Below are 26,971 nucleotides of genomic sequence, written 5' to 3'. Positions count from 1 at the left end.
ATTCTTTTCATTCTGTGTTTTAGCCAGTGTAAACTAGTGACAGTGAGGAAAATAGTGTAGGAATAAATGAGAAGGAAGTAGAATGTTTCTAGGACACTCATTTGAAGAGAGTTTTTTCTTTTGAATACTTCACCATTTAAAAACAATTGAGATTTTACGTTCAAGAGTAGAAAAATAGCTCTGTGCTCTAGTTTTCAAAGCCTCTTCTGCAACTTTTCTCTCTAGTCTTTAGTAACTATTTAGTGGTCAAGTGCCCGTCACATTCAGTCTTTTACGTAGAAACTGTTTCTTAGGGCTGGCCTGGTGGCACAGCAGTTGAGTGTGCGTGCTTTGCTTCAGTGGCCCGGAATCCGACACACCGCTTGTTAAGCCATGTTGTGGCAGCGTCCCATGTAAAGTAAACGAAGATGGGCACGGATGTTAGCCCATGGCCAATCTTCCTCAGCAAAAAAAGAGGAGTATTGGCATTGGATGTTAGCTCAGGGCTAATCTTCCTCCCCCTCAAAAAAAGAAACTATTTCTTGTCTTTTCTTTCTTGTCTTTTACAGTTAATTCTGTGTTTGGAGATATGACTTTTCTTATATAGCTCTAGAATTATGAAATGGCATTAAAGTTATATTTTGACTACAGATTTTCTCTTTGAGGAGAAAATTTTGTTTCCAAAGGGAATTCTAAGCCTAATGATGGAGAAGTGACAAATGCAACTCATAACCAAGCCTGAGAAATTGTATGCATTTGTAGTTTAAGATGCACAATAACTAAAATTTAACTGTTATTAGACTTCTGTTGCAATTGTTGATATTTTTTAATAAATTTTAGGAAAGAATAATCTAGCCTAATCCATATGAACCTTTGCTTGTGATGTTTGGAGTGGTTGCCAGCTGCTTAATGACTGTGATAACATTTGCTTGGCTAATATGCATGTCACTTTTAGAATTTATCCTCAAAGTGACAATTTGCTGTCACCTGCAGAGTTAAGTGGTATAATGGCAGCCAAGCAGTGAGATGGAGGGGGATGGAATTAGATCTTGTAGCAATGAATTCACTCATACAGAAAACATGTTTTTGTTTGAGATAATAGAACATTAGCCCAAAATATGTAGTTGAATACATTTTGTTTGGTTTTGATTATTCAAAAATACCATCTTTTAATCTCCATATGTGAACTGTTGTACAATGATGTAAGAAGGAAGAATGATGATGGTGCTTAGAGGACTTGCAGGCTTAGAACTAACTAATTTATCTGGAAATTAAAGAACCCTGATGTATATGGTTGATTTAATGTGCTGATTTAAAGGCTTTTGCTTTTTTCCTTATTATTAGGCAGTTAGGTTATTTGCCAGCCTGTTGGCCAGTCAACACCAATGTGTTTCCTTCAACGCCATGAATCTCAGCATATGCTATTTTACATATCCTAAATAATTTAAATACATTTCTTACTCTTTCCACAGCATGTAGACCCCATGAAGCACAGGACAATAAAGCTTCCTACTCATACCACCAGGAGGATCACTTTGAAAGATTCACGGCAGGACTACCAGAGAGACTAATTTGTCTGAAGCATCATGTATTGAAACAACAGAAGGCTACTACCTTTGCACTATCTAGAAACAGTTACAATGTTTTCAATTCTTTGAGCTCCAGGAAGCCAGGGGAGTAAGCTGAAAATCTGAAAATGCGGCCATGGACTGGTTCCTGGCGTTGGATTATGCTCATTCTTTTTGCCTGGGGGACCTTGCTATTTTATATAGGTGGTCACTTGGTACGAGATAATGACCACCCTGATCACTCTAGCCGAGAACTCTCCAAGATTCTGGCAAAGCTAGAACGCTTAAAACAACAAAATGAAGATTTGAGGCGAATGGCTGAATCTCTACGGTAGGTTCTAAAAAACTGAAGGAAGAGTGATGAAATATTGTACTTTGTTTTTAGGTGCAGGCCTTCATTCAGCTATTAAAAAATGCTTAATGATTTCTATAAACTGCTTTTTTGCAAATATTTAAGTATCTTAGTAAGGTACTTTTTATACTAATGATATCTCTATATATTTAGCATAGAGAATTTCTCCTTAGTGGTAAATCTTATTTTGCATATGAATTTTAATATTAAAAACCTATGCTGTCTAATTTATGTACTTTTATTTATAATTATCTTCAACATTTTGATAATTTTGATACATTAAATACAAACTTTGTATGATTTAAATTAGTATACATTTAACATTTTTATTCTGTGGACTATAACAAAGGTATTGTAATTGACATGCTGAGTTAGTCTAACTATAACTAATTAAAATGAAAAAACAAAAATTCGTCTTTAAATAGAACAACTGAATCTGGACTCTAGAGGATTACCATCATTGCTACTTTTAAGTCTATTAAAAAATGTGACGTGTCTCTTAGAAGGTGTCAACTGTTTGTAAAAACAGAGTCTTCTATTTTCAAGGAGCAAGTGAACATAGTGTTACATAGATAATCTCTATATTTGCTTTCAAAGTTAGTGAGTTTAAAAGTTATCTGGTATCTTTTAATTCCTTTGCTTTATATATGAAGGTGATCATGTATTTGTGCTTGCTGTCTCTCAAGATAGAGGTTGAAGATTTGAGAACATGAAGAGTTGAGAGTCATTGCTCCAGAGGTGGTAATTGACCCTAAGGGAAGTAGTGTAGAGAAAAAGTTTATTTCTTTTTGAGAAACAAATAAATTGAGGAGTGGAAAGTGGAAACATCCTGTTGTGCATAGAGCCCTCAGAGTAGCTGGGGAAGGAGAGGGGAGGGAGCTGTGTTGTGGAAGCGGAAGAGCCTTCTGTGAAGGGGGAAGGTAGTTGGCAGTGTTGTATACCCTCAAGACTTGTGAGAGGACTTCCATGGTCTTCCCATCCCCTCCCCCCCCACTGCCCTTCACTCTTTCTTTAGGACTCAGTTCTGTACATTTGTTAGTTTCATAACTTTTTTCTTCACCATATTATTATTTTTGTCTTTTTATGTTATGTGGAAGACAATGCTAGGTGTTAAGAGTTTTACAACAATGAATGAAACATTATCCCTGTCATTTGTAGTAGTAGTACCATTCAGCAAGATACAAAGTAGTCAGGGATTAGAAAGTGGACAGGTAACTTTTTGAATTTGTATATCATTTTATTTCTATGTGGGAGAGAGCCAGAGAGGATCATGGAGAAGACGATCTTTCAGTAGAGTCTTAATCATTCATTATGGGAACCAAAGATTGATAATTTAGAGGTTAGTAATAATAGCTATTATTTATTGAGAGTTTATTGTATGTCAGGTACTGTGCTGAAGACTTTGCATGGATTATCTCATTGAATTCCATAACTTCCTTATGAGATGCTGGTGCTGTTTTCATAATCATTTTACAGATGAGGAATTAAAGGGATATTAAGTAATATCATTTTTCCCAAGGTCATGCTTTTCACAAGTGGTAGAACTTTGAATCTTGGCAGTATGACTTGAAAGCATGGGCTCTGATGAACTCTATTGCCTCTCTGAATAGAAATCAGAGAGAAGTCAGTGATTCAAAAATCTCAACTAAAAGTCTCATGTAGGAGATCACCAAGAGTAGCTGCTGCTCTAGTTGATTTTAGAATATGCTTTGATCGTAGTAAAATCTTGTTCTACATCATGGGAATTTTGCTTCTCGAGAAAGAATTTGCCTCTTAACAATTTACAGTTATAAATAATTGTTTACTTTTCTCCTAATTCCAGCTTCAATACTGATATTTCAATTGGCATATTTCTGACTATCAAGTATCTTGTTTTTATTGCATGAAGGAATGCTTGCCTTTAATATGGGTTGTTCCTTGTGCAAAATAATCTTTGGGTCTTTTTGTGAGTCGCTGCCACAGCATGGCTGACGAGTGGTGTAGGTCCATGCCCGTGATCTGAACTGGCAAACCTGGGCTGCTGAAGTGGAGTGTGCCGAACTTAACCACCCTGCCAGGGGGCCAGCCCCAATCTTTCTGTCTTTTAAGTCACTTTCTTTATATTGTTTCATGTTGAAATTAAATTCTCAACTACTGCATTGAAGTGTAGCAACAATTTCTAAGAGCCGAGACACTTAATAGGTCATGTTGTAATACCATAAATACAATCTGAAAACACAGATTGAACAACTGAGCCTGTTTTTATATATAGTTATATAATTTCAGGAAAATAAGTCAGTGATTATATTCCCTCATTAGGGAAGAATACCTCCTTAGGCCCATGTGTCAGCTTTACTCGAGGGTCATTTGTATTTTATCCAGAGGGATTTCATTTTAGAGTCCCTGGCATAAAAGGAAGAGCAGTGGAGGTGCTACTGGCATTGGTGTTTTTTACCCCTTCTTGCAATATTTTGTACTCAGTTTGCTATGTCTTATGTTCGTAAGTCAGACTATCAAAGATTAATTCAGATGTCTGTAAAATTAGGTCATTTCTTTGAGATAAGGCATATGGATTGGAATTGGAAAGTAACCCAGAAGCCTGAAACCACAATTTTTAAGATTCAGGACAGTAATTTTAAAAGCAGTTAACCAACCCTCCAGTTAGATTTTGCTATTTTTGTTGATAGTACTACAAATTTAGGAAAATAATTTAAAAATCATTACTCTGAGTGATACAAATATTTGAGTACAATGTATGGGAGGTTGCTGTGTATGTGGCTCTGTGTGTTTGTGTGCATCTGTATGTGTGTTTAATTTTGACTTATTGATGAATAATTTTCATACAATAAGATTCACTCCTTTTAGCATATAAGTCTATGAATTTTGGCAAATGCTTCCAGTCATGTAACCACCACCACAATTTATAGAAGAATTCTACCTCCCTGTAGAATTCTGTTGTACCCTTTTGAATCAGATTCTATCCCTACCTTCTCTCCCTGACACCCACTGATCTGTTTTCTGTTCTGTATTTTTTCCTGTTCCAAAATGTGATATAAATAGAATCATGCAGTATGTAGCCTTTTGAGTCTGGCTTTTTTCATTTAGCACAATGTACTTGAGATTCATCAATGCTATTGTGTGTATTGGTAGTTCATTTTCTTTTTAAATTCCTTTTTAATGATGAGTGGTATTCCACAGTATGGATATATCGTAGTGTTTTTTTTTTTTTTTAATGCATTTACTAGTTGAAGGATGTTAGGGTTGTTTCCATTTTTTGGCAGTTATGATATGAACAAATTGTTATGAACATTTGCCCTGTAAGTTTTTGTGTGAATGTAAGTTTTTATTTCTCCTGGGTAAATAGGATTGCTGGGTCATATGTTAAGTGCATATGTAGCTTTATCAGAAGCTGCCCAAATGTTTTCCAGAGTACCAGTACCATTTTACATTCCCATCAGCAATGCTTGAGAGTTCCAGTCGCTCTCATCCTTGCTAGCACTTGCTGTTGTCCGTTATTTTCATTTTACCTATTTTAATAGATTTGTAGTATTATCTCATTATAGTTTCAATTTGCATTTCCATAATGATTAATGATGTTGAGCATTTTTTTTCATGTGCTTGTTTGCCATTCATATATCTTTTTTGGTCAAGTGTCTATTCAAATTTGTTACCTATTTTTAAAAATGGAGTTTTCTTATTGAATTCTTTTTAAAAATGGTGGTTTTGTATATTACAAAATTATATATGTATATATATATATAATTTAAAATGAAAACAATAGCTTAAAACAACAAACATTTATTTGCTCTTGATTTTTCAATTTGGGTTGTTCTCAGCTGGGCTGTTTTTCTAGTTATATCTGGGGTCACTCATGTGGCTGTAGTAGTCATCTGGTTGGGCAGTCCAGATGACCTCACTCACATGTTTGGTGGGCACTGCAGATGACCTCACTCACATGTTTGGTGATTAGCTGGGGCCATCAGCTGGTTTCCTTCCATGTGGCTTCTCCAGCAGGATAGCCCACATTTCTTCCACAGCAGTGTTCCAAGAGGGCAAGAGCAGAAACTGTAAGTCCTCTTGAGGCCAAGCATCAGAAGTCGCAGTGTCACTTCTGCCACATTCTGTTAGTATATGCAAGTCAAAGGGGCACTCCATATTCAGGGAATGGAGGGAGGAACTGCAAAGAATTTGTAGCCATATTAACCCACCATTCTCATCTTCAGAAGAAATGTTGAATAGATTAGGTTAGGTCAAATAGTGGTGGTCCTGAACAGCCAGAGTTTAGTTTAGACTTGGTTGATAGATAACAGGGAGCCATAGTTGGGTTTTCAGCAGAGAAATGACATGGTGAAAATGGTTGAGGAAGATTTAGGTTTTCAGATGGATTTGGGGCATGTGCCTGACTGGAGTGAAATTAACTGAGAAACACAGTTTTAATCTAGACAGGAGGTGATGCTGACATAGATTAAGTTAATGATTGAATCTGTTGGCTTTGGTATCAAGGTACATGTGCTTATTTTCCCATGTTTCCTACATACTTTTATTTGGCTTGCGCCAGATATCTTTTTACTTGTTAGTTGCCAGCATATTAGGTATACTTGCCCTCTAGCTATATAACCTTCCATTATATATGGCATTTATTTTTGCAACCTTACATGCATTATTCCTTATGCTATCAAGAATATCTTATTTTTCTTTAGGGGAAATATTCCTTCCCTATGTCAGAATATCTTAGTGAGATTTTTAGTCAAGATTCCTAGCCTTCCCAGTCTGACAATCAGATGCTTTCTCCCTGGAATTTGTGTTAACCTTTTTATATGATGCTGGATTAAATTTGCCAGTGTTTTATTTTGGATTTTTTTCTATGTTAACAAGACAAGTTTACATGTAATTTTTCCTTCTTATAATGCCTTTTGGGTTTTGATGTTGAGGTTATGCAGGCCAATTCTATTCTCTGGAAGGGTTTCTATAAAATTGATATTTGTTCTATTTTAAATCTTTGTTAGAATTCCACCAGTGAAGGCGTATGGGCTGTAGTCTTTTTGTCGGGGGGAGGGGGTATGGAGGTTGGTTTGGGGAGGAAAAGGGGACATGTGGGAAAGTGTTAAATTCTGAATTTGATTTTTTAATAGAAATTGGACTATTCAGATTTTCTATTTTTTCTTATGTCAGTTTTGGTTTGTTTTTCAAGGAATGCGTCCATTTTATCAAGATTTTCAAATATATTATCATAAAGTTTGTTCACAGTGCCTTTTTAATTTCTTCTCTATACCTGTAATATCTGTAGTAATGTCCTCTTTTTAATTCTTGATATTGGTTATTTGTGTTTTTTCCTTTTATCTTTCTAAGAGTTTATCAATTTCATTTACTTTTCCAAAGAACCAATTTCTCGTTGTTTCTTTTCTCCTGCCGTATGTCTGTTTCTATTTTATTGCTTTCTACTCTTAGTTTGATAATTTCCTTTCTTATAGTCTCTTTGGGGTTTTTTGCTGTTCTTTTTAAGGGTTTTCCAGAAAGGATTTTTATCATTGATTTTACACTTTGTTTCTTTTTCTATTATATGCCTCAAGAGCTTTAAAATTCTCTCTAAGCACAACTTTAAGTTGCATCCCACAAGTTTTGATAATGTTCTATTTTAATTGTCATTCAATTAGAAATATTTTCAAATTTCTGTTGTGATTTTTTTTCTTTGACCGACAGGGTATTTAGGAGTGTGTTGCTTACTTTGTAAGTGGGGCTATTCTATTTATCTTTCTGGTTTTGATTTCTAGTTTGTTCTTCAACCAGATGGAATAATATTCTGTATCATTTCATTTCTTTGAAATTTATTAAATGGCTCAGCAAATGACCTGTGTTGGTGAATGATTTAAGAAAAATGTGTATTCTGCTGTTGTTAGATATGCTCTTCTACACATGTCAATTAAGTTAGATTGGTTAATTGTGTTATTAATATTTTCTAAGTTCACATAGATTTATTTATTTTTTTAATCTGCTTGTTCTGTCAGTTAGTGAGAAAGGTATGTTAAAATCTCCAACAGTGGTTATGGATCTATTTCCTTTCACCTCTAGCAACTTTTGTTTTATATATCTGAAAACTATTTCATTTGATGATTGTAAATTCAGGACTATTTTATTTTCTCTGAATTGACCCTTTAATCATTATTGAATGTCTTTATTTATCTGTAGTAATACTTTTTTGGCTATAAAGTCTGATTTACTTGGTATTGATATTGCTATACCAGCTTTCTTTTGGCTAGTGTTTTCATGACAGATTTGTCCCATCTTTTTAATTTTAACCTCTATGTCTTTATTAGATATATTTAAATATAAATTCAAATATTGAAAATACTTCTTGTAAGAATAGAGTTAGATCTTGTTATATTTTGTCCAGTCTGATAATCTGTCTTTTTATTCAATTGTTTTATCCATTTACATTTAATATAATTACTGGGTTTGTTATTTTTTTTGTGAGGAAGATCAGCCCTGAGCTAACATCTATTGCCAATCCTCCTTCCTTTTTTTTCCCCCCAAAGCCCCAGTAGATAGTTGTATGTCATAGTTGCACATCCTTCTAGTTGCTGTATGTGGGATGCGGCCTCAGCATGGCCGGACAAGTGGTGCGTCAGTGCATGCCTGGAATCCGAACCTGTGCCGCCAGTAGCGGAGCGCGTGCACTTAACTGCTAAGCCACGAAGCTGGCCCCTAATTCCTGGGTTTAAGTCTACCGCATTGCTGCTTTTTCTTCTATTTGTCCTATCTCACTCTCAGTCTCTCTTTGTTTTTTTTTTGGTGAGGAAGGTTAGCCCTGAGCTAACTAACATCTGTTGCCAATCCTCCTCTTTTTGCTGAGGAAGATTTGTCCTGAGCTAACATCTGTGCCCATCTTGCTCTATTTTATGTGGGACACCTGCCACAGCTTGGCTTGATAAGCGGTGCATAGGTCCGCGCCTGGGATCTGAACCTGCAAACCCTGAGCTGCTGATGTGGAGCGTGTGAACTTAACCATTATGCCGCTGGGCTGGCCCCCCATCTCTCTTTTATCCTTGTTTTTTCTTTGTTGCTTTCTTTTGGATTGATCAAGTGTTTTTTCTTATTGTTATTCCGTTTTTTCCACTTATAATAGAGTTTGTTATACATTTTTGTTTGTTCTTTTAATGGTTACCCTAGATATTATAAAATACATCCTTTTTATTGCAGTCTATCTTAAATTAATATTTTTATCATTTCTAGAACAATGTAAGAATTTTATCCTACCTAAACTTTTAACCCCCCAATTCACTTTTGGTCTTTTTGTTGTCATATATTTTAACTCAATGTATGTTATAAACTGCACATTAATGTTACTATAATTTTGATTTGTCATATTCCTTTATAACTGAACACATATTTATGCTTTCTAATGTTCTTTATTCCTTCCTGCAGTTTAATTCTTCCATGTTGAGTCATTTTCCTTCAGCCTTAACAATATGCTCTAGTATTTTTTGTAGTGCAGTTTGATGGCAATAAACTCTCTTAGATTTTCTTTTTCTGAAAAATTTTTTGTTAACATTCTTTTTTGAGAGAGATTTTTGCTAGTATAGAATTTAGTTTGGCAATAATTTTTTATAGCACTTTAAATATGTCATTCCATTGTTTCCAGGCTTTCATAGTTTCTGTTGAGCAGTCATCAATTTTAATTGAAGTGTATCTTTCTCTTTGGCTACTTTTGTGCTTTAATTTTTGTCTTTGGTGTTATACAGTTGTCCATGATGTGCCTAGATAGGGCTTTATTTGTTTTTATTCTGCTTGAAATTCACTGAACTTTCTAATTCTGGGATTTGATACCTTATATCAGTTTTGGAAAATCTTCAGCCATTATCTCTTCACATACTGCTTCTGGACCATTCTTTCTCTTTTCTCCTTCTGGAACTCCAGTTACATGTATTAGCAAACTTCCTTTTATGGTGTCTCACGTGCCTTTTTTGTGTCTTTCACAGTCTAATTGCTCTTTCCACTTCATTTTGTATATTTTCTTTTGAACTGTCTTCCAATTTATTTAACCTGTCTTCTGCTGCATTCATTCTGATGTTAAACACACCCAATTAGTAATTTTCTTATATTTTGATTCTGGAATATCCAGTTGATACTTTTTGATAATTTCTAATTTCTTTGTAAATTCTCCATTTTTATCTGTCTTGTCCATGTTTCTTGTAATTTCTTTAAATAGTTATTAGCAATATCTGGATGATGTCTAGATCCTCATTTGATCAACTTCTATTGAGTTTTCTTTTGATTATTGGTCAGATATTTTGCCTCTTTGCATGTCTAGTAATTTTTATTTTGTGCCAGATGTGTGTAAAAGTACCATGGAGGTTACAGAGGCTTCTCTTTGTTAGAAATGTATTATTGCTGGGCTTATTATCTCAATCCAGTGCAATCAGTGCTTGAGCTGGGTCGTAGTTGCATTGTGCTTTTAGTAAAACTTAGCTCACCTCTGTTTCTTCCATGTTCCTCAGGCATAAGTCTTCCATGCTTTTGATTGAGAACTTGGTGGATTTCTTTTAAGACCTGAAATATTGTAGAAAATTTAGTCTGCCTTTTAGACGTTTTAAACTTTGCTCTTTAACCTCTTGCCCCATGTAGCATCTAAATTTGACAAACACTGAAGAAAAGACTAGCTATGAGTTTAAGGTAAGCCTTAAGCAGGACTTTATCTCATAATATCACAATACCATGAGACATTTTAGTCAGTTTTAAAATTGCTCTCTAGCCTCTTGAAGCTCCAGAAGTCAGCAGATGTATCCTGGAGAAAACAGGGTATGTATTTAGTGCTCCTACAGTTTCCAAATTTTCACACAAGCCGCCTATGGGATCCAAGCCTGTGCCTCACACTGTACCCAGAGTCAGCAAGCACTCCCCAAGTAAGAACATGGCTAATTATAGACTGCTGTCCTCTAGAATTGTGGTTAATGTAACCCTGCACTTAACACACCTCTCTAATGGCTTTAAAAAAGGTTATATTTGCAATTTATATATTTATTTTTATGATTATTATCATTATTACAGCAAGAATAGAGTTTGCCATTACATACTACATTCTACTTGGAACCAGAAGTACTGGATTGAAAAATGGTTGGAGTTCATTTATCTCAATGTTCCTGCCATACAGAGATCCCCATTAGTTCCTGTACCTTGATCCCTGGAGATGTTCTGGTTCTTGCCCTTTTTAAGAGCTGGTTCTTCAGGTTTTCCTTTGATAAATTTTTAACTTTTTCTCTCATTGTACCCCCAGTTGGGTAGTGAAGGAAAGGAGTAGTTTTGGTAGATTGGAAGTAATTAATTATCAGAGTAATCTTTGCCTCATTGATTGATATGGTGAATCTATTAGGAAAAAGAGATCAAGATGAGATTTAGGTAGATTGAACTTGATATGGTTGCTGAATTTATCCAGTAGAAAGTTGGAAGTGAGTCTAAAACTCAAGGGAAGAGCCAAGGTGAAGGAGAAAGATAGCTTTAGAAATCATCCACATAGAAATGTTCTCCAGAAAATGTGTTGCACAAAGTAAAAATTCCTTCCTTCACTTCAGATGACCCACAGTCATCATGGATTTGGAAAGGAAGAAGTGTGGGAATAGTATTAACCTACTCTTATTTGCAGGGCTAGCAACAATCTCACTTCGCAGGAAAATTCATTTTTTAGCTACTGCACCTGTTTTATGGATATAGCAATTGGTTATGTGGCGCAGAAACATAGGATCATACATCTTTTTCCACACTATTGTAATTACTAGTTTTTATGGGGACAGAACTTTCATAGGAGAATAGCACATTGAGAATGGAATGCTGTTTTCATCATCATTTATTATGTTGTCTTAATTTTCTTCTTCATACTCAGGGTTTTATATATATATATTTTATACACACACACACACACACACACACGCACACACAGAACACTCTGATATTATATTGTAACCTGCCTTTTCATATGCACTAAAAAGGGTAACACCACTTAAACTCATTATATGAAAAGCTAGGTTTACACAAAAGATAGAGGGTAAAATAGGTTCTGAAAAATAGCAAACTCATAATGAATTTGGACTTAACATATAACCATCCACTTTGCTCATAGTCTTACAAGTATTTTGTAAAACTATGTCCACCAGTGTAGAGACACAATGAATGGCTTATAATCCTGTTCATAAGAGAGCCACAACTCATAATTTCATGGCATTTTTTTTAGTGTTTTATGTGGTATTTCATTGGGTGTTAAATCACAGTGGGAAATGATTGACGTCAGTTAACTTCTGCTCTTACTCCTAGCATCTTGATTATCCCAACAACAATAGCAACATTAGCAGCAGGAGCAGCAAGACAACAAAACAGCAATAACTGTTAATGTGTATTACTATGTATCAGAGCATGTTCTAAGCACTTGATATATGTTAACTCAATCCCAACAATAGGCCGATGAATTAAGTACTCACATTATCCCCATTTTATAGATGTAGACGATGAAGCATAGTTAAGTAGTTTGCTGAAATTCATATAACTGTGAATGGTGGATCTGGAGTTCAAACCCAGACACTCTAGCTCCATAATCCAAATTCTTAATCATGTTTCTGTGGTGCCTGTAGAAGTAACTGCTGTGTCACAAAAAAAGTGCCACAGTCATTTCTTTTCTAACACCCTTTGCTTGTTGTGTATGTGGGTCCAGAAGACTAGACTGTAAGCCATAATGCATACCCTTTTTCTATTAGATTCCTTTCCTCCCCATTTACCATTGAACAGACTTCAGAATAAGGAAAATTATCAAAGATAAAGAAGAGGGATTGCGTAATGATAAAGGAGTAAGTTCTCCAAGAAGACATACCAATTGTTAACATGTATGCATCTACCAACAGAGCTTCAAATACATGAGGCAAAATATGTGAGGCAAGGAGAAATATAGAATAGAAATATTTTAGCCAGAGACTTCAACACTCCTCTTTCAGTAATAGATAGATCAAGCAGGCAGAAAATCAGTAAGGATATAGTTGACCTGAACAGCATTTTATCAATCAACTTGACCTAATTGACATTTATAGAATACTCTATTCAACAACAGCAGAATACCCATTTACCATTGAAAACCCTCCTATTCTGATGTACTCTCTGTAATTTGGATGGAGGTGTTTCCTTTAAAATTTCCTGTAGGTTGTCTTTCATAACAAACAGGGAAGTCTGTGTATTTAGAGTTGGGGCAGGGGAAGGATTGGATTATAGAAGTTTCTTCTTATTTATAAGGTCAGCTGGAAGCTCATCTTGTAGAAAAAAGTTCCTTTTCCTTTTCATTCCAAGCTTTGCCCACACGCTACTGCCAACAAAGATGGTTCAATAAAAGCTAGCTTTGTGAAATATAGGGTAAGATAATGCTTTCTCATTAGAAATTATACTCACTTTCCTCACACGCTTTAATATATATATAATGTCAGAATCACCACTAAGCAGAGAAAATTCAAGTAAATCAACTTTTGGTGTTTGGAAGATAGTACATGTTTAATATTTCTGGAGCTAGTTACATAATTTTGAAGAGCAAATAAGTAGAATTTTTTAGTTTCTAAATCAAAATGTAGACCATTACTATTATAAACAGGAAGGAAATTGCAAAGCTTAGTGAAAGATACTGGATAAATTGTGGAGTAAAAAGGGGAGTCAAATTTGGTGATTCATTCTTTTAATTATTTATTTTAGGTTCCTTAGAACTAATTAAAAAACAAAATATGTTTGATTATATGTAGCCTGTTAAACAGGGTATTAGTTATCTATTGCTGTGTAAAAAATTACCACAAACTTAGTAGTATAAAACAACACACATTATTTCTCAGTTTCTGTGGATCAGGAATCTATGCACAGCTTAGCTGGTACCTCTGCTTTGGGGTCTCACAAGAGAGACCACATGGGCAAGATGAATTTTCGTTAAATATTTTATAATCTGTGAATATTTGAGTTTAGGGGCTCGATTAAACATTCTTTACATTTTATCCTTTGTTTTTTTATCCTAGTATTTACTGAGCTGATAATGGCTTCGAGCACTTCTTGATAATTCAAGATAAATAATAGCAGGAAATATGGCCATAGTGATTCATCAATTTCAGTGTCACTTGATTTATAGATGGCACGTAATCTGCTAGTAACTGTTTAGAAAAAAACTTTCTTGGTCTATTTCCCACTTTTTTTTAGGCAAACTTTTATTTCACTATGAAGACTTGTTTTTTGTTTTTGAGCTTGTCGTATTGACATTTTATAATTCATTTAGGTAAAATGATGAAACAAAGAGATTGTTTTATTTGATCAGTATTCTAGACAAAGCTGTCTGAAGGAGAATAAATATAAAAAGATTTCAACATATTAGAGTTAGCCTGTGAATTACAGTGGCTAGAAGGAAGTACAGTATAAAATAGTACCCTATGCTTTTCTTGTTACTGTTGTTGCTGGTTCAAATAAAATAGTTTGATTTTAATTCAGTGCTTTTGTTCATATAAATTTATGCAAAAGCTGTTGCTTGGCAAGATATTTCACGTCAGAAATGCATAAGAGATTCTAATAAGGTTTGGAGAGAAACTGAGGTGCACTTAATAAATATAGAATGCTATAGCTGCAAATAAATAAAGACAAAAGGGACATTCAAAAGTATAATTTAATGTTAATTCTCATTTACATTCAATAGCACTTCAAAAGTATTATCTCTCTTGCTACATGATGTGTACAAAAGCTAAGGGACTTAGTCATTTTACTGCAAGTCAGTGGCAGAAGCAGAAATAGAATGTTCCCAGGAATTACGAAGTTGTTTCTAATTTTCAGTACACTGCCGACAGTGTCATTTTTTATACCTTCTCAAGTTCCTCTTCTTTAAGTATTAACTCAGGACAATATGTTTTACAAGCCTAAAGATAATGACAAAATAGCCTATTTAATATTGCAATTACTCTTGGTAATTTAGTGTGATCAGAGATTTCCATATACCAATATTAGAAATGGCCACTTGAATCATTACATCTTTAAGTTATATAGGTCCACCTGTGTAAGCATAGAGGGACTATGTGTAATATTTATTGAACTGTGCTATGATCAGTACTTGCAGCCTTTCATGTGGGTCATGAATCTGTGGGAGGAAACCACATACTGTAAGTTTAGATTAAGTTCTCAGTTTATTTGGTCAACCCTACATAAGCTTATTGGAAGTGGTGTGGCCACATGGAATAGGAGTAGATGTAATATATCTAAATGTAGCTTCCCTTGGCCCTTTAGAGTCCCTGATGGAGTCATAAACTGCCTGTGCGTTTATCCACACAAGGTAATTTCTTGCCAGATCTAAGTTCATTTCTCGTTATACTGTAATCCTTTTATACTCAGGGCTAGTGTTACCGTTTTGGAAGAATGTACGCAAACAATCCATGCATTTCTGTTTAAGGGAATGTGTACAAACAGTGGGATCTGTTAGTCTTGAGCCAAACCTAAACATCAGTAAAGCCCTATTCTGATCCTTGAGAAGAAAGCTAAAAGTCGTTTCAAAGTATTTCAATAATAAATATGCCTCCAGCTTCTCAGCATTATGGAGAGTACATCTCTTCACAATACTTATAGTGCTAAATACTACACACACACACATACACAGAGAAGATTGTTGCAAACCAACCTAAGCCAGTTGATCATTCATTATTATTTGTTCATTTTTGATAGCTATTGGTAGCTTCCAAAACTAGAGGCAGGTGAGGAAGATAGGTCTCCTGCTCCATAATTTTGCTAACATTTAATATGTTACAGTGAAGGCAAAACTCAGATTGAATTCTGCAACACACACAAATGTTAGTAAGCAGGTGCAAAAAGAGTCACACAATCTGTTCTGTAAGTCTGACAAAGTCCATGCTTTCTGTCCTTTTAGGTGTTCTTGCAATATCTTATATAAAGGGTTCTCTTGAGGCAGTTGTGATGTTATTCTGACAACAAGATTTGGTCTACCTTGTGTTCAAGTGTCAAAGAATATCTGAATCAGTCCCTGGACACTGTTGGTTTTGGAACTCAAGCCTAAAGCACCATTCCAAAGATTATAGATTACTGGATTTACCAGATTCGTACATGTTCACAAAGTTGTTAACAAAGTGCTTCTACAGCATTTCTAGGTATTTCACATTTTCATATATACTGAGTTAATTTTACAAATGAAATAATATTTTTAGAGTTTACTTAGCTAATAACAAACTATCTTTGATTGGAAATAAAGCTGGGTGTTGTCGCCTTTGGGATATGGGCTTTTTCCCCCCAGCTTTACTGAGATATAATTGATACATAACATTATGTAAGTTTAAATTGTGCAAAGTGATGATTTGATATATGTATATATTGTGAAATGTTTACCACAATAAGGTTAGCTAACACATCCATCCTCTCACAGTTACCTTTTTTGTGTGTGTGATGAGAGCTTTTTTTTTTTTCCTGAGGAAGATTAGCTCTGAGCTAACATTGGTTGCCAATCCTCCTCTTTTTGCTGAGGAAGATTGGCCCTAGGCTAACATCCCTGGCCATATTCCTCCACTTTATATGGGATGCCGCCATAGCATGGCTTGATAAGCAGTGCATAGGTCTGCGCCCAGGATTTGAACCTGCGAACCCCAGGCTGCTGAAGTGGAGCATGCTAATTTAACCACTGTGCCACTGGGCCGGCCCCTGTGATGAGAGCTTTTAAGATTCTAATAGCAACTTTCAGTATATAATACAGTATTGTTAACCATAGGCATCATGTTGTCCATTAGATCCCCAGAACTTACTCATCTTATAACTGGAAGTTTGTTCCCTTTGACCACCTTCACCCATTTCCCCCACCCACACCCCCCTCCCCTTGCCCCTGCCAACCATTAATATACACTCTGTTCTGTGAGTTCAGCTTTGTTAGATTCCATATATAAGTGAGATCATACAGTATTTGTCTTTCTCTGTCTGATTTATTTCACTTAGCATAATGCCTTCGAGCTTCATCCATGTTGTCACAAATGACAAGATTTCCATTTTTCTCATGGCCGAGTAATGTTCGATTATATATATATACACCACATATTCTTTATGCATTCATCTGTTGACAGACACTTAGGTTGTTTCCACGTCTTGGGTATCGTGAATAACGCTGCAGTGAACATGGGAGTGCAGATATCTCTTCAAGATACTGATTTCCTTCCCTTTGGGTATATATCCAGAAGTGGAATTGCTAGATCGTATGGTAGCTCTATTTTTAATTTTTTGAGGAACCTCCATACTGTTTTCCATAGTGGCTGTGCTAATTTACATTCCCGCCACAGTGCACAAAGGTTCCCTTTTTCCCACAGTCTTGCCAACACTTGTGTCTCTTGTCTTTTTGATAGTAGCCATTCTAACAGGTGTGCGGTGATATGTCATTGTGATTTTGATTTGCATTTACATGGTAATTAGTGATGCCAAGCACTTTTTCATGTACCTGCTGGCAATTTGTATGTATTGTTTGGAAAAATGTCTATTCAGTTCCACTGCCTATTTTTAAACCAGATTATTTTTTTTGCTATTGAGTTGTATGAATTCTTTATATATTTTAGATATTAACTCCTTATCAGATATATGATTTGCAAATATTTTCTTTCATTTCATAGATTGCCTTTTCATTTTGTCGATTATTTCTATTGCTGTGCAGAGCTTTTTAGTTTGGTGTAGTCTTACTTGTTGATTTGCTTTTATTGCTTGTGCTTTTGGTTTCATATCCAAAAAATAATTCCCGAGACCACTGTCAGTGAAACTTTTCCCTATGTTTTCAGCTAGGAGTTTTACATTTTCAATTCTTAAGTCTTCAGTCCATTTCAGGTGTAGTGGTGTAGGATAGGGTTTCAATTTCATTCTTCTGCACACGGTTATCCAGTTTTCCCCAACACCATTTATTGAAGAGACCATCTTTTCCCCATTGAGTATTCTTGGCTCCCTTTTCAAATATTAGTTGACCATACATGCAAGGGTTTATTCTAGGCTCTTGACTCTTTTCCATTGGTCTGTGTGTCTGTTTTTGTGCGAGTACCATACTGTTTTGATTGCTGTAGCTTTGTAGTATAGTTTGAAATCAGTAAATGTGATGCCTCCAACTTTGTTCTTCTTTCTCAGGATAGCTTTGGCTATTTGGGGTCTTTTGTGGTTTCATACAACTTTTAGGATTGTTTTTTCTATTTCTGTGAAAAATGCCATTGAACTTTTGTTTTGAGTGCATTGAATCTATAGATGGCTTTGGGTAGTATGGACATTTTAAAATATTAATTTTTTTGATCCGTGAACGTGGGATATTTTTCTCTTTGTGTCTTCTTCCATTTCTTTCATTAAAGTCTTGTAGTTTTCAATGTACAGATCCCTTCACTTCCTTGGTTAAATTTATTCCTAAGTATTTTATTGATTTTGTTGCTATTGTGAATGGAATTTTTTAAAATTTCTTTTTCAGATGTTTCATTGTTAGTGTAGGGTTAGAAACGCAACTGATTGTTGTATGTTGATTTTGTCTCCTGCTACTTTGCTGAATTTGTTGATTAGTTCGAACAGTTTTTTGGTGGAATCTTTAGGATTTTCTATATACAAGATCATATCATTAGCAAATAAAGACAATTTTACTTCTTTTCCTATTTGGATGACTTTTATTTCTTTTTCTTACCTGATTGCTCTGGCTAGGACTTCCCCTACTATGTTGAATAAAAGTGGTGAGAGTGGGCACCCTTGTCTTATCGTTGATCTTAGAGGAAAAGCTTTTAACCTTTCATCATTGATTATGATGTTGGCTGTGAGTTTGTCAAATGTGGCTTTTAATATGTTGAAATATGTTCCTTATCTACCCAATTTGTTGAGTATTTTTATCATGAAAATATGTATTTTGTCAAATGGTTTTTCTGCAACTATTGAGATGCTCATGTAATTTTTCTTTCATTCTATTAATGTGGTGTATCACATTTGTTTATTTGCATATGTTGAACCATCCTTGCATCCCAGGGATAAATCCCACTTCATCGTGGTTGTGATCCTTTTAACGTGCTGTTGAATTAGATTTGCTTATATTTTGTTGAGAATTTTTTCATTTGTATTCATCAGTGATATTGGTCTGTAGTTTTCTTTTCTGTAGAGTCTTTATCTGGCTTTGGTATCAAGGTAATGCTGGCCTTGTCAAATGAGTTTGGGTGTGTTCTTTCCTCTTCTATTTTTTGGAAGAGTTTGGGAAGGATTGGCAGTAATTCTTTAAATGTTTGGTGGAATTCACCAGTGAAAAGATCTGATCCTGGGCTTTTCTTTGTTGGGAAGTTTTTGATTACTGGTTCAATATCCTTACTCATTATTGGTCTGTTCAGATTTTCTATTTCTTCACTATTCAGTCTTGGTAGGTTGTATGTTTGTAGGAATTTATCCATTTGTTCTGGATTATTCAGTTTGTTGACATATAATTGTTCATAGTAGTCTCTTAAGTTCCTTTGCACTTCCATGGTATCAGTTATAATTTCTTCTCTTTCATTTATAATTTTATTTGTTCGATCCTCTCTTTTTATCTTAGTCTAACTGAAGATTTGTCAATTTTATTTTTTTAAAATACCAACTCTTAGTTTTGTTAATCTTTTTTATTTTTCTGGTCTCTATTATATTAATTTCTGCTCTGTTCTTTGTTATATTCTTCCTTCTGCTAACTTTGGGTTTAGTTTCTCTTCTTTTTCTGTTTCCTTGAGGTGTGAAATTAGGTTCTTTATTTGAGATGTTTCTTTTTTTCTTAATGTAGGTGTATATTGCTATAAACTTCCCTCTTAGAACTGATATTGCAGCAGATTTTTATGTTTCCATTTTTGTTTGTTTCAAGATATTTTTTTATTTCCCTTTTGATACCTTCTTTGACCCATTAATTGTTCAGGAATGTGTTAATTTCCATATATTTATGGAATTTTCAGCTCTTCTCCTGTTACTGATTTCTAGTTTTGTACCTTTGTGGTCAGAAAAGATACTTGGTCTGATTTCAATGTTTTTTTTTTGTGACCTATCATATAGTCTATCCTGGAGAATGTTTCATGTGCACTTGAGAAGAATGTATATTCTGCTGCTTTGGATGGAATGTTCTGTATTTGTCTGTTAGGGCATTTTTGTCTAAAGTATCATTCAAGACCAATGTTTTCTTGTAGATTTTCTGAATGGATGATCTATCCATTGTTCAAAGTGAGGTATTGAAGTCCTCTACTGTTATTGCATTGTTGCCTATTTTTTCTTTCAAATCTGTTAGTATTTGCTTAATATACTTCAGTGCTTTGGTGTTAGATGCATGTATATTTACAATTTTTATATCTTCTTAATGAATTGACCCCTTTACCCATTTATAATTACCTTCTTTGTTTCTTTTTAAAGTCTTTGGATTAAAGTCTATTTTGTTTGATATAAGTATAGCTACACCTGCTCATTTGGTTTCCATTTGCATGGAATATCTTTTTCCATTGCTTCACTTTGAGCCTATGTGTGTCCTTAAAGCTGAAGTAAATCTCTTACAGGCAGCATATAGTTGGGTTTGTTTTTTTTAATCTTTCTAGTCACTCTATGTCTTTTGATTGGAGAATTCAGTACATTTACCCTTAGAACAATTAGCGATAAGTAAGGACTTACAAATGCCATCTTATTAATTCTATGGGCCAAAATGTTGAAGAGGAAGGAATACTCCCAAACTCATTTTATGAGGCCAGCATTACCCTGATACCAAAGCCAGATAAGGAATCTACAAAAAAGAAAACTATATACCAATATCTCTCATGAATATTAAAAAATTCTCAACAACAAAATATAAGCAAATCTTGAAGTGTTTATTCCCTAATAAAGTATTTCCCTACTCCTAGAGTGTAGATTAGAACACACAGACACCAATACAGAAACACATACAGCATGTACGCAATGTTGTAAGATATTTGAAAGTATATTACTGACATTTTAGCTAAGTTGTATAGAGACTGACTAAGCGAGTTACATTTGATTTTCATCCTATTTTTGTTTCTGTTTACATTTCCAGTAACATTTATATACAGAGAACTGCTGCTTCAGATCAGATGTCATATATTTGCCTGGTCTACCTCATTTAAAGGAAATCAGGTTTTGTAGAAATCATAAATTATATAAATGGTTCTTTTAATGACCACTTATCTCAACTATAGTATACAATATTATATCCATAGAACAGTCACCTGTAAAGTGATTATCTGTAGTCAGTTAAGAAATCTTAAGTTAGATGAATAATTGTTACTCGTCTAATAAATGAAAATCAGCAAGCATATGCTAAATTGAATTATGGGTTATATTAATATTCAAAGATATAACAGACTTAATTTAAATATTTTAAACTCCTGTTTTTGGAGAATCAAGCAGATAAAAAAATGCATCGTGCTCTCAAGACTCAAACTCCAAGAGAATGCAGTTTCTTAATATATTGTATGCATCCTTGTATATATAAATGTGCATACATTCTACTCTTCTCCCCTCCCCTGAGTTCTCTCTGTCCATTGAAGACCTGTTCATTTTTCAAAGACTTTGTCCAAATAAGCTTCTTCCCAAAGCCTTTCCTCAGTTTCCTTCTGGTGTAAAATCAATATCTCACACTGTCTCTCATAGTACTTGTTGGTACCTCTGAGGTATTTTACTAGACATTGTATTAAAGACATTTATAGACTTGTTTTATCTTAATCTCTTCCTTCCTTTCTAACTACCTGGCAAGCAGGGGCTATTTCTTTCATCGTAGAATCCCCTGAAGTATTAAACATAGTGCCTCCTACAAAGTAAGTTTTGAGTATGTTTTTAAGAATGCATTTATTTAGAGTTCTAATACCAAAATATCCCAGAGAAATTCATTGTAAGGATAATTATGTTTCTTTTTTCTTCTTAACTGATTACTCTGGCTCATTTTTATTTTTCTTTTTGTTGAATCCAGACTGCTTCAAGGAAAAATTCTTGGAACAAATTAATTTGGGAAGCATGCTGACATTTTCCATAGATGGTATTTGGACTTTTAGAAAAAAAATTGTATCCATATCTTTACATCAAAGTGTAAAAATTGGCAAGAATTGATGGTAACTATAGGAAGATGGGTGTTTACAGTGCATGCCATGTAGGCTGCCATTGTGCATCTTCTCTTTACTGAATTCTCCCCTCCCCCTCCCAAGTATCCAATCACTAGGAAAGAAGTAGACTAGGAGATATTTCTTTGACTTGAACTGCTAACGTTATTAATCATGTTTAGAAACTTTGTAAGACCATGGTCTGTTCTTTTAGTTGATGAATTTTTTTGTAATTTTATAAATGAGAAACTGAATGGCTTATATATTATGTTTAATGTAAAGGAGAACTTGAAAATAATTTCATACTCTGTATTTATGTTCTTTAGCAGAGTAAATTTTTTTTCTCTTTTATATAAGACAATTATAAGGAGAATGATGCTGAGATAGTTTATAAGTAGACTTCTGTTTTTATGGAACACCCCAAAGCAGTGGTTTTCAAAGTATGGTCATTTGACAGTAGCATCAACATTACCTGGGAACTTGTTAGAAATCCAAAGGCTCAGGCCCCACCCCAGAGCTTTGAATCATAAACTTTGGAGAAGTGGCTCAGTAATCTTTATTTCAGTAAGCTGTCTCAGTGGATCTGATGTACACTAAAGTTTAAGAACCACTGCCCTTAAGTAAAAAATTTTGGTATTTAAATTCCTGACAGAGAAACTTTGTAACAGAAAAAGAAACAGTTACTACCAATGAGTCATCTTTGGGAGTTTATCAAAACCAGTTAGTCTCAGGCACCTGGCCGAGTTCACTAATGAAATAAATATTTCCGTCTTGTTTCCTGTCAAGTGTAGAACTTCATGCAATATGATGGAAATAAGGTTCAGATCTGTTCAAAAGCATTTATTGGGCACCTTCTATTTATTCATTTTAGGAGGACTGCTGCTTTTACAAGACTTTTATTGACTCATTTATGCAGCCAGAGTTGTTATTAATAGCATGAGCCTTGAAAGAAGAATGTAAATAGAATATTTCTGTACATGTTTGTGTCGGAGAATATAAACCCACATGTGTAAACTTTAGTTTCTCCATTCCAGCCTTGTTTTCCAGTTAAAACCTGTTTGGATCTTTTTTCATAATTCATCTATGTGTGATATGGGAGTTAGTATGTTTGTTATTAATAGATGTCAACCATTTTTACCTTTTTTCTTCTACCCATTTTTCCTTCCTTGAATGATGCCGTTATTGCTAAATCAGCAAGGATATGTTTATTTATGACTTCTCTGTTTTCAAACAGGACTTTTGCATATTTAAATAAAAATGTAGTTAAAGGAAGGTATGTATTGATATTTTGACAGATTTTAATTTTCTCTGTCTTGTCGGGATACAACTTGAGACCATTAGAATCTTGTTGCTATAACTGTAAGTCATGGTGTTGAATTTGCATTTGAGGTATAGAAAATAGAACAATGTACTTGAATGTGCTTTTCCTCACAGAGGCATAGCTTGAAAGGAGCATAATGTCAGTATGGTGAGTGTAATGAGATTTTTTCCTCCTGTCCAATTAAGTAATATTTAAGGTCATGAATACCCAGTTGTGGTTGTATATCCATATTCTATTTATGATGAACCCATATGATTTCTTTCATTTTCAATTTATGTGGGTTTTTTTTTTTCCTGGAAATTTTATGCTGTTCTGAAATATTTTGATATAAAATGTATTTACTTCATTATTTTTAGGTAGATTTATAATAATGTTGGTATTTTATGATCTCTCCTTACCTCACTGACCTTTACTCCTAATGCTTCATAATTTTCATACTAAACTTCTCATTTATTGAGAAGCAAGTGAGTCCCTCATAAGACGCTAGAAACAGAATTGGAAAGCTGGTAGAAAACTAGACCTTTAATTTCTGTCTCTTTCTCTCTTTGTCTCTCTGTCTCATCTGTGTGTCTGTCCTTTCCTTATTTATTTTCTCCTTCTCTCATCTCTCACATCTGATTCTCTTTGTCTGTCTACCTTACTCTTCTCTCTCTCTCTCTCTGCAGATCAGCTTTCATTGCTTTAGTGTGCACATGGCCAAACGTTGGAGCCCCACAGCTCAGTTTGAGTGGCCCGCTGAGACTAACTAGTGGTTCTCGGTTTATATTCTAAATTTCCAGGAGGAAGAAACTAATTAGCCTTGCTTGTATCAGGTTTATGTACCCCGTCCAATCAATTATGGGAGAATGAGGGAGGGTTACATAGTACAAACACAGCTACTCTATAGATGGTGGCAGGGGGTGGTACTAAAAGAAAGTGACTGTTGGCTCTGCACTTAATGCCTGACTCATTAGGGCTGATGTGATGATTACATTAAATAACACATGAATATCTGTGAGTTCCTAATAGGCAATGGAGCTGGCATAGTAGTTGAATACTGTGTATCACCATAAAGTGGATACCTCCCAGATATTAATTGCTTGACTTAATCTTCCTGGGCAAAAGAACAGTCATCACTCACATTTTATAGTTGGTCACGTAAATATTAAGCAACCTGCTTAATATCACAGAGTAAAGTAGTTTTAGACTTAGAAATAGAATTTAGACATGTAAGTTTTCTCTTTCTCTTCATCAAAATGCACTTATTAAATTCCTAATAGCACATGAGGCTATGCCAAGAAAATTACTTTGACCTTTCCCTGATCTCAAAAAGCATATAATTAAGACGTGCATTAGACGTTGCAGATAGCCTATATGAAATATTAGTCAGTCATGCAAGGGCTAGTGATGCACTTACATTCAATGCAATTTTAGGGTGCATAGATATGGGTTAGAATGCAGTAGTAATATGAGAGACAACATTGGGGTAGGTATTAAATTGAAGCATGGCTATGGGAATTACATATCTCACCTGAGTAGAGTAAGGAACATCACTGATACATACACCCTGGATTGTAGTGTGAAACTTCTTTTATATTATTAAATAGATATGGATAGTCATGTGCTGCATAATGACATTTCAGTCAACGATGGACTGCATATATGATGGTGTTCCCATAAGATTAGTACCATATAGCCTAGGTGTATAGTAGGCTATACCATCTAGGTTTGTGTAACTACACTCCATGATGTTCGCCTAGTGACAAAATCACCTAATGATGCATTTCTAAGAACACATCCCCATCGTTAAGCAACGCATGACTGTACATATATATGTATACATATGTATCAGATTCAAAACTTGAATGATTGTTTAAAATTATAAAACCTATTTAGTTAATAACTAAGAGCTGTAGAATTTCTGAACTGCTTCATTGCCAGGAAGTCTTAAAGGAAGGAAAGATCACGAGATAGGCCTGAAAGGATATTAGATGCATTGCTCATGCTCTTCCTGTCTGCTTTATCTATCTGAAATTGGAATAGTAAACTTATAATTATAGGTCACATGTAGGCACTGTCATTGATTCTTATTAGTCATTAAGATAGTGTTGATTACATTTTATGTATTCATTGCATAAGTTGATGCATAAACTGGTGAAGGCTTAACCTTGAACATCTTTTCTCTTGGCATTTGTGATGGCAGAGAATAAATCATCAGTTATATGCAAACGTGCATGCAGCACTGGAGTAAAATCCCTTTAAGGACTTTTCCAGCGCTCTAAAAGAATTGATTAGAGACTTTTTTTTTCTCTCTTTCTTTTTTTTTGTGGTAACATTGGTTTATAACATTGTATAAATTTCAGGTGTACATCATTATACTGATTAGAGACTCTTTTAACATGTGAGAGAGTGTTATCTCATTTGTTCAAAAATATTAAGAAAATAACAGCAAATGGTGATTTCTTTAAGATGGCAAGTTGAAAAGAGACCTTGATGATTGAATTCATTAAAATGATGTGCTTTGGTTAAGTATTATGAAACAGTGTTAAGATTTTGCTGCAACAGATCTGAAAGTGACAAATTACAGAACACAGGTGAAATTATTTCATTAACTCATATGTTGCTATTGATTGTATGTGCAATGAATCTAAGGAAAATTTGCAGAAAGATATGTGGCTCACATTCCTGGAAGGAATAAAGCCTGGAGTAAAGCTTTCCATTGATTATTGATCATTTTATACAAGACTTTAAAAGAGAGCTTATAGGTCAGAATAAAGATAAGTATCTAAGTTTTAGGTGTGATTAAAATAGAAGATAAGCAACATATTAAGATAGTGGAAAAGGAGATACTGGTTCATTATCCAAAGTTTACATTTAAAGTTTTAGGACATGTTTTCTTATGTTTTTGAATGGATTATCTATCACCTGTAGTTTTTTTCCAGTTAGATGGCATTTTGGAACCCTTTGGATGTTACATATTTGTAGCCTGATAGAAGGAATTCATATCAAGATGACTGTCAAATAAAAAAATTTGTTAATTGGTTATTTATATAAAGGAAATTAGAATACATAAATAAAATGGGAATTTGGAGGCTGGAGTAAAAATGCTATTGTAGCACTTTTTCTTCTCTATTGAAGCTCAAAAATTTAGTTGGTTTGTGAATGATTAAACAATGCATTACCTTCTGCATAAAGGGCAAATATAATTCCACCAAGTTTATAACACAGGCAGCCCTGCCTGAAGTTAAAGACAGAATTGTGGTTTTAAGACATTAGCGTTTACAGAATACAGAGCAGCGTCAGTTGGTTGAGGGTTATGGCTCTAGTGCCTTATATCGTTTTACAGGGAATATCCCTTTAAACTTTTATTAAGAGTCTTCCTGAGCTTCGAAATGAGGAGGGGCTTTAAGGCACTCTTTTTTCCATCAGAGAAGACAAATGGAGAATTCCTTGACACGTTATCTTTAGAATTTGTTAAATCACAGACATCTGCACCCAGTGATGTCCATCATCTGAGGAGTAAAGGGCCTGTCTTGACAGTTTCTGTAAACCACATTTAGGTATTTAGTTCACCCTCATATAAATACGTTGTAACTTTCAAGATACAAGACAATCTGATACCATTTCCTACAAAAATAACTACCAAAGTTTACTTCTCAAGCAACTGTTAGAATGACATATTAAACTTTTAATTCAGGCCATTTATCATACTACAGTC

At 34.5% G+C, this 26,971-nt stretch overlaps 1 protein-coding gene across 12 annotated transcripts in view; it reads left to right on the top strand.

Moving 5' to 3' along the window:
* Window positions 1-26,971, top strand: part of FUT8 (fucosyltransferase 8) — a 296,375-nt gene that overhangs the window by 125,354 nt on the left and 144,050 nt on the right. For all 12 annotated transcript variants that reach the window (XM_087448350.1, XM_087448358.1, XM_087448355.1 and 9 more), the window contains one exon: window positions 1,452-1,878. In XM_087448350.1, coding sequence (XP_087304476.1) covers window positions 1,676-1,878 — 203 coding nt within the window. In that variant the 5' untranslated portion in view covers window positions 1,452-1,675. The remainder of the gene's footprint in view (window positions 1-1,451; window positions 1,879-26,971) is intronic.

The sequence above is a fragment of the Ceratotherium simum genome, chromosome 24 (genome assembly GCF_057802395.1).
Source record: "Ceratotherium simum simum isolate JZ-2026a chromosome 24, ASM5780239v1, whole genome shotgun sequence".
Lineage (NCBI taxonomy): Eukaryota > Metazoa > Chordata > Mammalia > Perissodactyla > Rhinocerotidae > Ceratotherium > Ceratotherium simum.
Note: the sequence above shows the minus strand (reverse complement) of the source record. Positions and strands in the feature narration are given on the sequence as shown.